This window comes from Thalassophryne amazonica, chromosome 10 (assembly GCF_902500255.1).
Source record: "Thalassophryne amazonica chromosome 10, fThaAma1.1, whole genome shotgun sequence".
NCBI classification, from domain to species: Eukaryota; Metazoa; Chordata; class Actinopteri; order Batrachoidiformes; family Batrachoididae; genus Thalassophryne; species Thalassophryne amazonica.
In genome coordinates, this window is record NC_047112.1 from 73089535 (window position 1) to 73104882 (window position 15348).

Consider the following 15348-nt stretch of genomic DNA (forward strand, 5'->3'; position numbering starts at 1 on the left):
CCTGTTGTGGCGGCAATCCCCGAACCCAGTGGGAGGACACCGGAAGTAAGGGATGCCGTCAAGCTGAAGAAGGAGTCCTACTTATCTTTGTTGGTAGGTGGGACCCCAGAGGCAGCTGACAGGTACCGGCAGGCAAGCGTGCCACAGCCCGTGCGGCGCACAGAGGCAAAAACTCAGATCTGGGAGTTCGGGAGGCTATGGAGGAGGACTATCGGTCGGCCTCGAAGAGATTCTGGCAAACCGTCCGATGCCTCAGGAGGTGGAAGCAGCTCTCCACCAGCACTGTTTACGGTGCAGGTGGGAGCTGTTGACCCTGACTGGGGATGTTATGGCGGTGGAAGTACTTCGAGGATCTCCTCAATCCCATCGTCACGTCTTCCGAAGAGGAAGCAGAGACTGGGGACTCGGAGGCGGACTCATCCATTACCCAGGCCGAAGTCACCGAGGTGGTTAGAAAGCTCCTCGTGGTAAGCTCCTGGGGTGGATGAAATCCGTCCTGAGTACCTTAAGTCTCTGGATGTTGTGGGCTGTCTTGGCTGACACGCCTCTGCAACATCGTGGCGATCGGGGACAGTGCCTCTGGATTGGCAGACCAGGGTGGTGGTCCCTCTGTTTAAGAAGGGGACCAGGGTGTGTTCCAACTATAGGGGGATCACACTCCTCAGCCTCCCCGGTAAGGTCTATTCCAGAGTACTGGAGAGGAGAATTCGGCCGATGGTCGAACCTCGGATTCAGGAGGAGCAGTGTGGTTTTCGTCCTGGTTGCGGCACACTGGACCAGCTCTACACGCTCCATCAGGTGCTCGAGGGTTCATGGGAGTTCGCCCAACCAGTCCACATGTGTTTTGTGGATCTGGAGAAGGCGTTCGACCGTGTCCCTCGGGCACCCTGTGGGGGGTGCTCCAGGAGTACAGGGTCGGGGTCCTTTGCTAAGGGCTCTCCGGTCCCTGTACAACCGCAGCAGGAGCTTGGTTTGCATTGCCGGTAGTAAGTCAAACCTGTTTCCAGTGCACGTTGGCCTCCGCCAGGGCTGCCCTTTGTCACCGGTTCTGTTCATTATTTTTATGGACAGAATTTCTAGGCGCAGCCAGGGTGTAGAGGGGGTCTGGTTTGGGAACCACAGAATCTCGTCTCTGCTGTTTGCAGATGTGGTTCTGTTGGCTTCGTCAAATCAGGACCTTCAGCGTGCACTGGGGTGGTTTGCAGCCGAGTGTGAAGCGTCCGGGATGAAAATCAGCACCTCCAAACCCGAGGCCATGGTTCTCGACCAGAAAAGGTGCTTTGCCCTCTTCAGGTTGGTGGAGTGTCCTTGCCTCAAGTGGAGGAGTATCTCGGGGTCTTGTTCACGAGTGAGGGACGGATGGAACGTGAGATCGACAGACGGATCGGTGCAGCATCTGCAGTGATGCGGTCGCTGTATCGGACCGTCGTGGTGAAGAGAGAGCTGAGTAGGGGGGCAAAGCTCTCAATTTACCAATCGATCTATGTTCTGATCCTCACCTATGGTCATGAGATTTGGCTCATGACCGAAAGAACGAGATCGCGAGTACAAGCGGCCGAGATGAGTTTCCTCCGCAGGGTGGCTGGGTGCTCCCTTAGAGATAGGGTGAAGACCTCGGTCACTCAAGAGGACCTCGGAGTCGAGCCGCTGCTCCTCTACGTCGAAAGGAGTCAGTTGAGGTGGCTCGGGCATCTTTTCCAGATGCCCCCTGGACGCCTCGCTGGAGAGGTGTTCCGGGCACGTCCCACTGGGAGGAGGCCCCGGGAAGACTCAGGACACGCTGGAGGGACTGCATCTCTCAGCTGGCTTGGGAACGCCTTGGGGTTCCCCCGGAGGAGCTGGGGGAGGTGTGTGTGGATCGGGAGGTCTGGGAGGCTTTGCTTGAGCTGCTGCCCCCGCGACCCGACTCCGATAAAGCAGAAGAAAATGGATGGATGTGGATATAATATAATTAATTTATTAGACACCCATGCATAACAGAAATTCACTCATATAGAATGACCAAATGCATAACAAAAAAGTCAGACGAAAAGAAATATAAGAAATATAAGAAAATAAACCAAATACATGGTGCCTAAAGACGTAGGCAGAAGCAACTCTTATCCGCGCCTACCCTCCTGCATAAAATCAATCAAACAGGCATATATGCCTGTTCATAGACATTTATATCCAACACAATCTGAACAGCAGCACATAGTTACAGATAAAATAAGTCAAATATCTGCCAGTATCTGGCTGATAAACAACATTTTCATTTTGAAAGAAGTCCTATATTGGCTCAGAGGCTATTGATACCGCCGGTGCTTAGCGCCTTGAGGCAGCTTTGTTGTAATATGGCGATATATAACTGAAATAAATTGAAATTATGTCTGTATTCTGTAGCATCAAGTGGATGAATGTCTACAGCTCCCTTGGGATGGAACTCCAGTAGCATGAGAGGGATTTCAACAGGCAGGCCATCTCTCTCTCTCTCTCTCTCTCTCTCTCTCTCTCTCTCTCTCTATATATATATATATATATATATATATATATATATACGAGGTCTGTGATGAAAAAAGCGGTCCTTTTTATTTTTTTCAAAAAATAAATGGATTTGATTCATATGTTTTTACATCAGACAAGCTTGAACCCTCGTGCGCATGCATGAGTTTTTTCACATGTGTCGGTGACGTCATTCGCCTGTGGGCAGGCCTTGAGTGAGGAGTGCTCCACCTCGCCCGTCGGAATCTCTTTGTCTGAATAGCCACTGCGGATGGCGCGCGTTGCTTTATCAACATTTTTTCTGGACCTGTGAAGAATATCCGAGTAGACACTATTCGAGAAATTAAGCTGGTTTTCGGTGAAAAGTTTAACGGCTGATGAGAGATTATGGGTGTTTCTGTCGGTGTAAGGACTTCCCACGGAGCGGGTCGTCGGCCTGTTTCGACCTGAAAACATTCTAATTTAAGCTTAATTCACCTAGGACGTCGTGAGAGAACAGAGAAGATTCAGAACAGGCCGGCATGAGGACTTTATGCGGACATTCCACTGTTTAAGGACATTTTGTAATGAAAGACGTGCACGCAAATTTGCCGAGTTGTTTCCGTGATGACTCGACGAATCTGTGTGCGCCGTGACAGGAAAAACACCTCCGTGTTGAAAACCATTTGTAAAATTCAGGCGGCTTTTGATGGCTTTCAACAAGTGAGTAACTGAGAAATTGTTTAACAGCTTGGGCATGTTCCAACTTGCCTGTTAAGGTTTCCAACGGAGGTGTTTTTCCTGTAGCGACCCCCCGCGGTCGGGTCCGGCAAGACATGTGACTCTGCCCGCACGTTCTTTCATTACAAAATGTCCGTTAACAATGGAATGTCCGAATAAACTCCTCATGCTGACTTCTTCTGAAAGTTCTCTGTTCTCTGACGACTTACTGGGTCAACAGAGCCTGAAATGTGGAAGTTTTGAACTTGAAACTGCGAGACGCTGCCGCCTCGAAACGCAGATCGCCGTCAGGCCCTTGGGCCATCCTTAAAGCGACACTACCAGACCAAAATCTCTCATCAGCCGTTAAAATTTTTACCGAAAACCAGCTGAATTATGGAATGGTGTCCACTCAATTGTGCCTTACAGTTTTTGAAAAATTTTTTATCAAACAAAGCAGCAGTCTCTGAGCCATTCCTAAACAATGAAAAAACGACGAGAGGGTGGGCCACTCCTCACTCAAAGACTGCCCACAGGCAAATGGCGTAACCGACAGGCGTGAAAAACTCTTGCATGCCCACGAGGTTCAAGCATGTCTGATGTAATCACACGTGATTCAAATCCATATGGTTTTTGAAAAAAATAATAAGGTCCGTTACTTTTATCACAGACCTCGTATATATATATATATATATATATATATATATATATATATATATATATATATATATATATATATATATATATATATATATATATATGTATATATATATATATATAAACGCATCACTTTTGGTTTTGCTCCCATTTTGTATGAAATGAACTCAAAGATCTAAAACTTTTTCCACATACACAATATCACCATTTCCCTCAATATTGTTCACAAACCAGTCTAAATCTGTGATAGTGAGCACTTCTCCTTTGCTGATATATCCATCCCACCTCACAGGTGTGCCATATCAAGATGCTGATTAGACACCATGATTAGTGACAGGTGTGCCTTAGACTGTCCACAATAAAAGGCCACTCTGAAAGGTGCAGTTTTATCACACAGCACAATGCCACAGATCGCAAGATTTGAGGGAGCGTGCAATTGGCATGCTGACAGCAGGAATGTCAACCAGAGCTGTTGCTCGTGTATTGAATGTTCATTTCTCTATCATAAGCCGTCTCCAAAGGCGTTTCAGAGAATTTGCAGTACATCCAACCAGCCTCACAACCGCAGACCACGTGTAACCACACCAGCCCGGACCTCCACATCCAGCATGTTCACCTCCAAGATCGTCTGAGACCAGCCACTCGGACAGCTGCTGAAACAATCGGTTTGCATAACCAAAGAATTTCTGCACAAACTGTCAGAAACCATCTCAGGGAAGCTCATCTGCATGCTCGTCGTCCTCATCGGGTCCGACCTGACTCCAGTTCGTCCTCGTAACCGACTTGAGTGGGCAAATGCCCACATTCGCTGGCATTTGGCAAGTTGGAGAGGTGTTCTCTTCACGATGAATCCCGGTTCACACTGTCCAGGGCATATGGCAGACAGCGTGGTGTGGCGTTGTGTGGGTGAGCGGTTTTCGATGAACTGAAGTAAGCAGGTATTGAAAATGGATGGATGATGATGGATGGATGGAGGATGGATGGATGGATGGATGGATGGATGGATGGATGGATGGATGATGGATGGATGGATTAATGGCACATTGTTTTCCAAATCAAGAAGATGGAAAAATGTGGAATTTTCCCAATAATTGCTCCAAGCAAGACTAATGATTCAACATATTATAGCCAAATTTATTGGCTGTGTTTATAATAAATTTGATTTGTCCACTCATATTTCATAAAAGTTATGAATAAACAAGCCTTCTAAAATAGTTAGTGATTGTTATTTGAGAAATTTTATGTACTAAATATATTTATACTAAATTAATTTTAAATTTACTAAAATATGTATTTTACACATTTTTATTTTGGGGAAAACTAGAAAAAAAAGCTTCCAGGTTTATACGCACCGATCCGAAGAGTGTGCCTTTCTTAGACATGGCTAAGTACAGCCCAGTGCTGACAGATTTGATGGCAACAACTCCCACACTGACAGATCGGATTTCCATCAAACCTGGAAAATAAAAGAGGGAACAACAGTCTGGGTTAGAAACATCAAACTCGTCCGCCAACACTAGTTTCCAATTCCACACTTTTTATCTTGGAAAAAAACCTCAAGGTTAAAGTCCTGTTAGAAGTGGCTTTTCATAAGCTAAAATATCATACATATAGATAAAAAGGGCTTTTCAGTGTTAAAATCAAATATTTGCTAAAGCCGCAATATAATGATTAATGACTTGGATTTATAGAGCGATTTTCAAGACACCCAAAGTGCTTTACAAGTTGCATTATTCATTCAGTCAATTATTTTGTAATAAAAGACGGGGGAGCGATCAGACCGCCACAGCAGCACGTCTGAGTCTGAAGGTGCCTTGACGCTTGCACACATTTTGGCTCCACACCCCCCGCATTTTGTTGTGACAATGCCACCCACTGTGTTCCCAGCTGGATGCCGCACTTTAATCATTTTCTCTCAGTTTGGCTGATGAAAATACCTCTAATGGTTTCCAGAATCATAGAGGACAGTTCCAGCTGCAGCTTTTTATTTCCTCTCTCTCCTGCGCTTCATGAAGTGGAGAACGCATTTGGAATCATCTTAAAGCTAATTATTTGTAATATTTGATTGTAATAGCTTGGTAAAACAGTTGTATTTTCATTCCTTCTTATGAGTATCTGTGAAATTGTCTTTATAATAGATTTAACATCTCATTATAATCGCTCAGATGAGCTGCGCTGTGATGTGCTGCGCTAACGCAATCACTCATACTCACACTCAGTGTTTTTTAATTGTTTGTACAATGTTCACATATAGTTCACATAATTAATGCCTGACAGAGAATTTGAACATTTCAAAATTTTCTTTGTGCACTTGCACAAAGTCGCACACAGTTTACAACGATTTACTATGAGTTAACAAGCTTACTCTCCTGTACGGCAGATTGCGTACCAGTGTGTGGATCAAATTCATGCAAGTGTCAAGGCACCTTGACTCTCTACACCCAAAGCAGTCAAAGGGAATAATGTGATTATTAACATCACATGACAAAGTAAAACCTCTTAAATCATTCTACAGTCAGTTTTAAGCAGAAATGATGTGATAATCGGTAAATCGCTGCTGACGCTCCAAAACACATGCACTATATGCTGTTTTTAAACCACAGTCAATCTCTTTGAGATCAGCAAAAAAACAATACAAATACTACTATGCTTTCTATTAGAAGTCATTTCTTAAAACCGCAGTGTTCTCACTGACCTCTCGTTTACAGATCACTGACAAGGCATCACCTCCTCCACCCTACCGCCACCAATTGGTCCCTGCCTTTTGTCTGCAGGTAGGCTCTGACCCTGCCATTATTATCTACAGGATTGCAATCATGTCAAGTCTACTGTCTGCCATGATGGGAACACCACAGACTGTAACTTTCCATACATTATCTTGTTACATTAAAATGATCTTTGATGCCTTTTGAGTCTTTCTGGTAGAATATAGTGACTAGTGAAACAAATGAACTTTTGTCTATGGTCCCAAATGAAAACAAAGTGTCCAATGTTTTTCTTAATATTTTAAAATAAAATACTTAATTGTTGTATTAAATTGCAATAAATAACCTCTGTTAAATCATATACAGTATATATATGAAATGGAGTAAAGCTGATCTAAGTTTATCACTTAAAATTACTTTTCAAAAAGATGGGAATGCCTAGTGCTGAGAAGATAACACTAATAATTTTATTTATAACACTTTCAGGATAAATGCATGAATCCTACCAACTGATACAAATTAATTTAGGTCAGTGGTCCTGATGAGCAGACACATGGAAAAAGTCGGGAATACTTATTATTTTCCTGGAGCTGTGGACTGGTTCAGTAGGGTCACAACTACACAGGGAAGAGATGATGGACACTTTGTCCTCAACTCCTTTAATTTTTGAAAGAATGTGTCACCTTTTGCATCCACAAGTGTGCTGAGCGTGCAGCGTGCAGAGCTTGAGGCTCTTTTTAACAATCTGTGTTCATAACTGCATGATGTGCACATGCAGCTTCTTCAAGTTCAAGTTCAAAAATCTTTAATATCCCCGTGGGGAAATTTTTGTGCAGCCAGCAATGAGACAGTCACTGCCACAATGAGACAGACAACAACGACAATACTAAATAAATACAGAGAAAAGACATGATCACTTATTTAAGAGGGAAATGGCAGCTGGGACAAAGGGAAACTTAGTCCTGCGCGTGCCTGTGCCCCAGCGGAAGTAACTGGAACCAGCGAGCCAAGGGATGGCTCTGGTCCATGATAATTAAACCGGCCTTAGTTACCAACCTGGTTTGTTGTAGGGTTACCAAGTCATTCAGGGTAGTCCCTGCAATTTTCCCACACAGTCGCACAATGCCTTGTAGTCGTTCTTGTTTTTAAAAGTTACTTTAACCTCCACTCAGACTGATTTCACTGCAACTGCATTGATTAACAGTTAACGCTTTAAAAACAATCATGACAGGAAATCACACTTATGTAAAGTCTGCAATTAATCAGCAGTTCACAACCATGGGGCGCAGTTTAAATGGACCAAGGATCATCTATGATCCATTACACCACAATCATGGACCCATGCCTTGGGTCCTGGATGGAAACCACACAGGCAGACAACTGGTCCATCCCCACCTCTTGAAAATAACCATCTATATCCTGTTGTCAGGTGAAGCGTGGGCATCCCCTTAGTCTCTCCAGCCACCCATGTATGCTGCAAAACATGTCTTTTCTTGTCTACGTATGTCCTCTACCTTCTTTGAAATTTCCCAGGAAGTGCTTTTTCCGTTTCCAGGCTCCATCTCCACTGTGGGATAGTGTCCTATAATCCATTTGCACACTATGGAGGTACTAGATCAGGGGTGCCCAAGTTCAGTCCTCGAGATCTACCTTCCTGACACTCTTAGTTGTCTCCCTGCTCCAACACACCTAAATCTAATGAAAGGTCCATTAAAAGGCTGCTAACGAGTCTTTCATTGGATTCAGGTGTGTTGGAGCAGGGAGACAACTAAGAGTGTCAGGAAGGTAGATCTTGAGGACCGAACTTGGGCACCCCTGTACTAGATCATCTGGGTACTGTCGCACTGAGTCTTCAGACACACTACGGATTGTGCACACTGCTTTTTGCCTGCTATATAGGCGATGGGGGGGGGGGGGGGGGGGGGGGTGTCTAAAATCACTTGCTTTCCATTTAAAGGGACAGGTGCAGAAACAATTTTTTTTTTTTTTAGAGAGATAAAGCAATGGGCTGTATAAAAAACTACATGATCCAGTATCTTTGGGGTATTTTTGGTAACAAATACTAATGTTCTTAAGACATTTGGCAACCTATACTAACTTGCTAAAAAGGTGTATCATATAACCCCTTTAAGTCAAAACATTTTAAATTAAGAAAAATGTAACTGACAAATTTATTGACAATGAAAATATACTCAACAAAAATATAAACGCAACACTTTTGGTTTTGCTCCCATTTTGTATGAGATGAACTCAAAGATCTAAAACTTTTTCCACATACACAATATCATCATTTCCCTCAAATATTGTTCACAAACCAGTCTAAATCTGTGATAGTGAGCACTTCTCCTTTGCTGAGATAATCCATCCCACCTCACAGGTGTGCCATATCAGGATGTCAGGATATCAGGAATCATGCTGATTAGACACCATGATTAGTGCACAGGTGTGCCTTAGACTGCCCACAATAAAAGGCCACTCTGAAAGGTGCAGTTTTGTTTTATTGGGGGGGGGGGGGGGTTAGGGAATGTGAGCATTTGCCCATGAAGTCGTTATGACGACGAACTGGAGTCAGGTCGAGACCCCGATGAGGACGACGAGCATGCAGATGAGCTTCCCTGAGACGGTTTCTGACAGTTTGTGCAGAAATTCTTTGGTTATGCAAACCGATTGTTTCAGCAGCTGTCCGAGTGGCTGGTCTCAGACGATCTTGGAGGTGAACATGCTGGATGTGGAGGTCCTGGGCTGGTGTGGTTACATGTGGTCTGCGGTTGTGAGGCTGGTTGGATGTACTGCCAAATTCTCTGAAACGCCTTTGGAGACGGCTAATGGTAGAGACATGACATTCAATACACGAGCAACAGCTCTGGTTGACATTCCTGCTGTCAGCATGCCAACTGCACGCCCTCAAATCTTGCAACATATGTGGCATTGTGCTCTGTGATAAAACTGCACCTTTCAAGTGGCCTTTTATTGTGGGCAGTCTAAGGCACACCTGTGCACTAATCATGGTGTCTAATCATCTTGATATGGCACACCTGTGAGGTGGGATGGATTATCTCAGCAAAGGAGAAGTGCTTACTATCACAGATTTAGACTGGTTTGTGAACGATATTTGAGGGAAATGGTGTGATACTGTCTATGTGGAAAAAGTTTTAGATCTTTGAGTTCATCTGTACAAAATGGGAGCAAAACCAAAAGTGTTGCGTTTATATTTTTGTTGAGTTACACACATGCCTGAGCATACACAGTGCGAGTCCCGCTTCATTTTGACAATACCCGGTGTTGTTTTCTGAGGGATGCTGGTGTCTGCCGGCCTCTTCAGCAGCCTCTCTAACCCACTCTGCGCCACTCAACCAAACAGCTGGCACTCTGGGAGTTAATTATTTCCTCTGGGGCAAAGACTGCAAACAAGTCCCATGTGGCTGACTCTGGATCTGTTTGTAGTCTGTTTACAAAAATAAAAGGACATGTCTATTGTCATGGCGACATCAAGCGGTAAAAGCCTTGAAGATGACCTGAAGACTTCCTGCAGAATCAAGGTGATGCAACGGTTCAGGCAGAATCCTGACGTCAGCACTGTGTGCCGATCTCCATTTGTATATCATAAATATCAAGTTTAATGATTTTAGTTGATTATCTGCTCACTTGCTTCATGACTAATCCATTCATCCCTGGTTCTCAAGACCAGGCACCTAAGTGGCTCTACTTTACTCTTTTCTGCTATCCTATTTTACTCTTCCTTTTTAGATGTTTACATATACCTTTGTATACTGGCATAGTTACACCTTAGAATTGGAAATAATATACTCGTATAAGATATACCTTACTGAATTTTCATGTATGGGTTGTAAGGTCAGCTGGCTCACAGCCTTCGGTTGCTCTCATCTAACATTTAGCTGAATGTGGGATTAACTGTCAGATTGTTTGAGATGTGTTTAAGAGAACAAATCCTTCAAAAGCTGACAAATGCTGTTTTTTTGTTGTTGTTGTTTGTTTTTTTTTTTGTTTTTTTTTTTTTTTGCAGAGGATCCCAATGCAGAGATCCAAAACACTGAAAGGTAAAAGCAGGTTTATGATCCCACAGCGGTCAATCAGGCTTGGTCACAAAACAGGCAGAGGTCAGGCACATGGGTGAACAGTCCAACAGGTCATAGTCTTGCAATGGGAGGCAGCAGACGTTTATCCCCAAAAGAAGGCAATAGCTCAAGAAACAGAAAGTTTTCATACCAAGAGATCCTCTCCAAGATGGCAGGCAAAAACTCCCAAACTCACAACAACAGCAAACCAACCTTCAGATACAAAAGCCTTACAAAGTGTGGACTGGTTTATTGACCTTACATGCATGATTTCAAACATGTCACACTACAGTGAAATAAAACAAAACAAAGGGAAAATTAAAAGTAATGATGAAATTAAACTACAAATTAAATGAAACAAAACTTTTGTAACTGTGACTTTCTGTGTTCTTTGTTGCTTTGTGCACAGAATCGTTTCCTTGCCAGAAAACCTCTTGCTTCTGTGTTTGCCATTAAAATACATATCAATGTCCCAGGTGCTGATACACTTTTACCTTAAAAGGTGTGGCAGACAACACTCTGGATTGGTTTATTTCATAGTATGGCCAAAACATACCGCGATTAATTACAGCAAGTGACTAACCAAATCTACCTTGTGAACTTCACTCAGATTATATAGAACAAGTAAATAGTTGGATATGTCCAAAACACACTTGAGCCATATACTTTAGACCGTGTGCCATAGAATGTCAAGACATGGCCTACAGACACAACTCAAACCTGAACAACAACGGGAATTATTTACAGCTAGTAAGTGATGCAAACAAGATTACGCATAGTAAAAACTGTGTTGGCATGGTGCTTCAGACAGTCTTTGGATGATCCAAATATTTCAGTATGCTGGCACACTACAATCTGTAACGGTGTGCATCACAGAAATTTAAAAAGCTTGATATTTCTGCTTACCAAAGCTGCAAGGAAAAATGGATATTGATTTTTCCTCAATCATGGTCAAAGATGGACAGTGAAAATACCTTTTTTATGTGTACTTATTTGAAATCATCACCCACCCCCTGCAATGCTTATTTGTGATATGAGGGAATGATGATTAGAGACATGCATTTTTCTCCTCCAATCCGAGCCCACAGGTGAATTCTGGAGTGGAGATGGAGTGAAGGAACAGCAGTGACATTGTAGCTGGCAGCGCTGACAGGCAGAGGGGCAGCTGGGAAATTGTTGCATCTTTATTTAGAAGGAGTGTTTGAGGATCATGTAAACTATGTGTTTTAGTCAGAGGTATGTGGTAATTATGTGAATGAGGCATGTCAGTGTACATGTAGCACGCAACTGGAGCTGTATACCAGACCTGACTCACACAAGTTTGCTTCATCAACAAGAATGACTTGAACAGGAATGATTACAGCCAGAGCATCCTGTTTTTTTCTTTAAATAACTTTGTGTAAAACTCCAAAATACTCACACACCAACTATGTACATCATTAGCAGTCTAACAGGGTAGAACAGCAGTACAACTGTTATGCTTGGCTCTCAGCAGAAGAAGGTGCATTGCTAAGCCAGAATGGAATAAAACGTGTGCCAAATAAACATGTGGATCCACACTGTAGAGCCGGTGTTGCAGACTGAATGGTCCGCCCCTAAAAATCGGTCTGCGCATGCGTCATTTCGGACCACAGCAGCACGTCTGAGACAGTCTATTCACCCAAAACAATCAAATGGATTAATGGGATTATTAACAATCAGATGATAAAGATAAAACCTCTTAAATCATTCTAAAGTCAGTTTTAAGCAGAAACGAGGCGAAAGTCGTGATGCTTTGAAATGTCCGACGTGCAGTGAATGCATCAGCTATCAGCTTGTGTAGCTGGAGTGCTCTGATCACCTCCGCCACCTTTTATGATGAAATAATGTTGAATTATTATTGCATAAAAGCTTCAGATATCTGTTGCTGAGATAGATGATGACTGGAGTGCAGTTTGAAGCAGAAACGAGGTGATAATCCGTGAACTGCGTCATCAAGGGGGAACGATTATTAGGGGGACCATTCGGTCGGCGACACCGGCATTTGTGGTCCTGAACAAAACTGGAGAAGCAAAAATTAAGACTGCAAAGTTACACCTTCTTCTGAAGTTATTTACATAGGCTGCTGCAGATGGCAGCAGTTCTGCTACACTCACCAATGTTTTTTTTCTGACAAGTAGCATGAATGCAACATGTGTTCACATATTTACTTCATGAATTTATAATATCTCCCACTGTTTTCAATATCATTGCTTTTTTACAGCTACAGTGTGTAATGCTTCTGAGCTGAAACAGTGTATAACATTCATTATTATCACTTTACCGGGGCGTTGCTGGGCCGGTATCGTAGATTTATGTCGACGCTATCTGGCTATACCCGCCCGCTGTACGTAAACAAATGACATCATAGTGCACGCGTAGCCCAAGAACTGTCCACGGGGGGGGGACTGTCCGCAGAGGAAAAGATGTAAAGGCGAGACGTGTGTTTGGTCCCAATATGGACATTCTGGATGATTTTCTCATGGATAGTACGCCAATGAACAGCAACTAAAGCAGCCAGCTTGATGAGGGCGCACTGCTGAATTTGGAGAGCAGCGCACGCCAGCCAACATGACAAAAGTTAAGTGAGCCAACTTATTATGTGTTGGGTATCTCAGTAAAAAGTGATAATAATGTAAATAACATGCTGTTGTCATGCGGTATGCATTTTTCTGAGTCCCTCCGTCCATGCCCAGTCGTCCAAAATGACAGATATTCACCCTCGTCTAACTCGGGCAAATAACTGTCATTTTGGGCGACTGGGCATGGACGTCGGGCCTCTTGAAAATGCATACCGCCCTCCAAAAGCATGTTATTGTATTATTACAGCCTGTTCATTGTTGTGCAATTAATTACCTGCACCGTTGAACTGATGTGTTTTCATAAGCATCAAATTAACCCTTCATAGTCTACATGGGAGTGGGTCCTGTCCTGGAGGCTACTATGCTGTATGGCTAGGGATGGGTATTGATAAGATTTTATCAATATCAATTCCGCTTTTCAATCTGATTCCCTTATCAATACCGCCTGGGAATTTTCTGTATACTAAAAGTAGGCTTTACAGGTTTTCTAAGTCAACAAACATTTAACTGAGTCTTAAAGCAAATAAATATGAATTTGGTCACTGGATCCTTGATCTCTGGACATAAATAGAAATAAAATCTGTAGTTGTTGCCAAAAGTGTTTCCTTTCAGATATTAATGAGACAAATGTAGCTCCATAGACTTGCAGACGGCTGTGCTGCACGTCAACATCAGTGTAATTCACAAAGAATGCAGGATGTCTCATTTTGGGAGAAAAAAGGTTTTGGTCTGTTGTAGTTTGTTGTCTGTGTTACAACATTTGGAAAGAGGTGTTTGATTTAAAACAGTGATTCGCTTTGAAGTTATTAATTCCAACTAGACTTTATCTTTCTAACTTGACCCTGCAGAGAGCGGTGCAGCATTTGAAGCTGTGCAAACGGAAAGGAGGATGAAAGGAAGACAAAAGCCCCAGTTAGTGACTTTAATCTGCATAAAGGTGACTCCCGATTGACATCTTTAAATGGCTTTGAGAGGGGTTAATGAAGAAATTGTGGACCTACCACTTCTGAAAAGCAACAAAGCAGAGAACCAATGAAGCAGCAGGTCAGAGCACTGCTTTGTTGCTTCAAGCTTCAAGCAGAGCCGTGGCAGAAGTAGTTGATTTTCTACCCAAAAGAAATGATAATTTTCCCAATGAACTGAAGGGCCGATAAGAGAATCGTTAAACAAAACGGCTATTGATGTCGGTGGATCGAATCATTTCTTAACGATTCTTGAAAAGAACTGTTTTTCGATACCCAACCCTATGTATGGCCATGTTGATACAAGACGTACAAATGCTCCATTTACACCAGACTGAGACCTATAAAAGACCTAGGAGATCATGACATTTTGTCAACTCTCAAGTCTTGGCGGACCTCCATTGTGATCTGTTATTTACTTTTACACCAAGTGTGCATTAGGACTGCATTGTGCAAGTGAAAAATATGATAATATCCGTGATCATTGATGCAACCCCATGCAGAGTCAATTGAGAGTCTATTTAGAATCAGGTTGGGAGTTAGCTGAGACGTGAGAGTTAATGAGAACAATTATGATACCCATGTATCTGTTAACTGGTCACAAAACTTGTGCGAGTGTTTTAAGAGTGATGGAGACCAAGAGGGATCTTTTTTCCGACCATGGAGATACCATTGTGACCATCCTGCAACCCCAGTGGGAATTAGAGACAGTGGCGGCCAGCAGAGGCTATTTTTCGATTGCAACTCAGTCATGGACTCGGTGTAAACGGGGTGTTACTCTGTGTTTTGCATTTTGCTGCACAATGAGAAGACTGAAGTAAATAGAATAGGAATGAGTGGTTGCTCCACTCTACACTCTCTATACCAGTTGGTAGTTCAGGCTAACAAGAGAACCCTCATTATAGCGAAATGAAGGATCATAGATATGGTTTATCACAACAGAAGGCAGTGGAGCATGAATCCCCAGTACCACAGAGGCAAAACCATGAAGGAAAACAAATTAGTGACTGGCACAGCATAACACAGTATGCAACTTCACCAGTAGATAGCACTAAATTATATATATTGTGGCTTTAATGGAACAGATGTCCCACCTTCAAGAGAGGCTTTCATTGTGATTGTAATAACAACGAACTTCGTTGGTGACAACCAGTCAGTAGCAGCAAAG

The 15348-nt window shown here is 43.1% G+C and overlaps 1 protein-coding gene across 1 annotated transcript in view; it reads right to left on the minus strand.

The window, feature by feature from the left end:
* Nucleotides 1-15348, minus strand: part of fgf22 (fibroblast growth factor 22) — a 120560-nt gene that overhangs the window by 40532 nt on the left and 64680 nt on the right. Inside the window, exon 2 of the mRNA XM_034180265.1 lies at nucleotides 5190-5293. Within this exon, the coding sequence (XP_034036156.1) occupies nucleotides 5190-5293 (104 nt within the window). The remainder of the gene's footprint in view (nucleotides 1-5189; nucleotides 5294-15348) is intronic.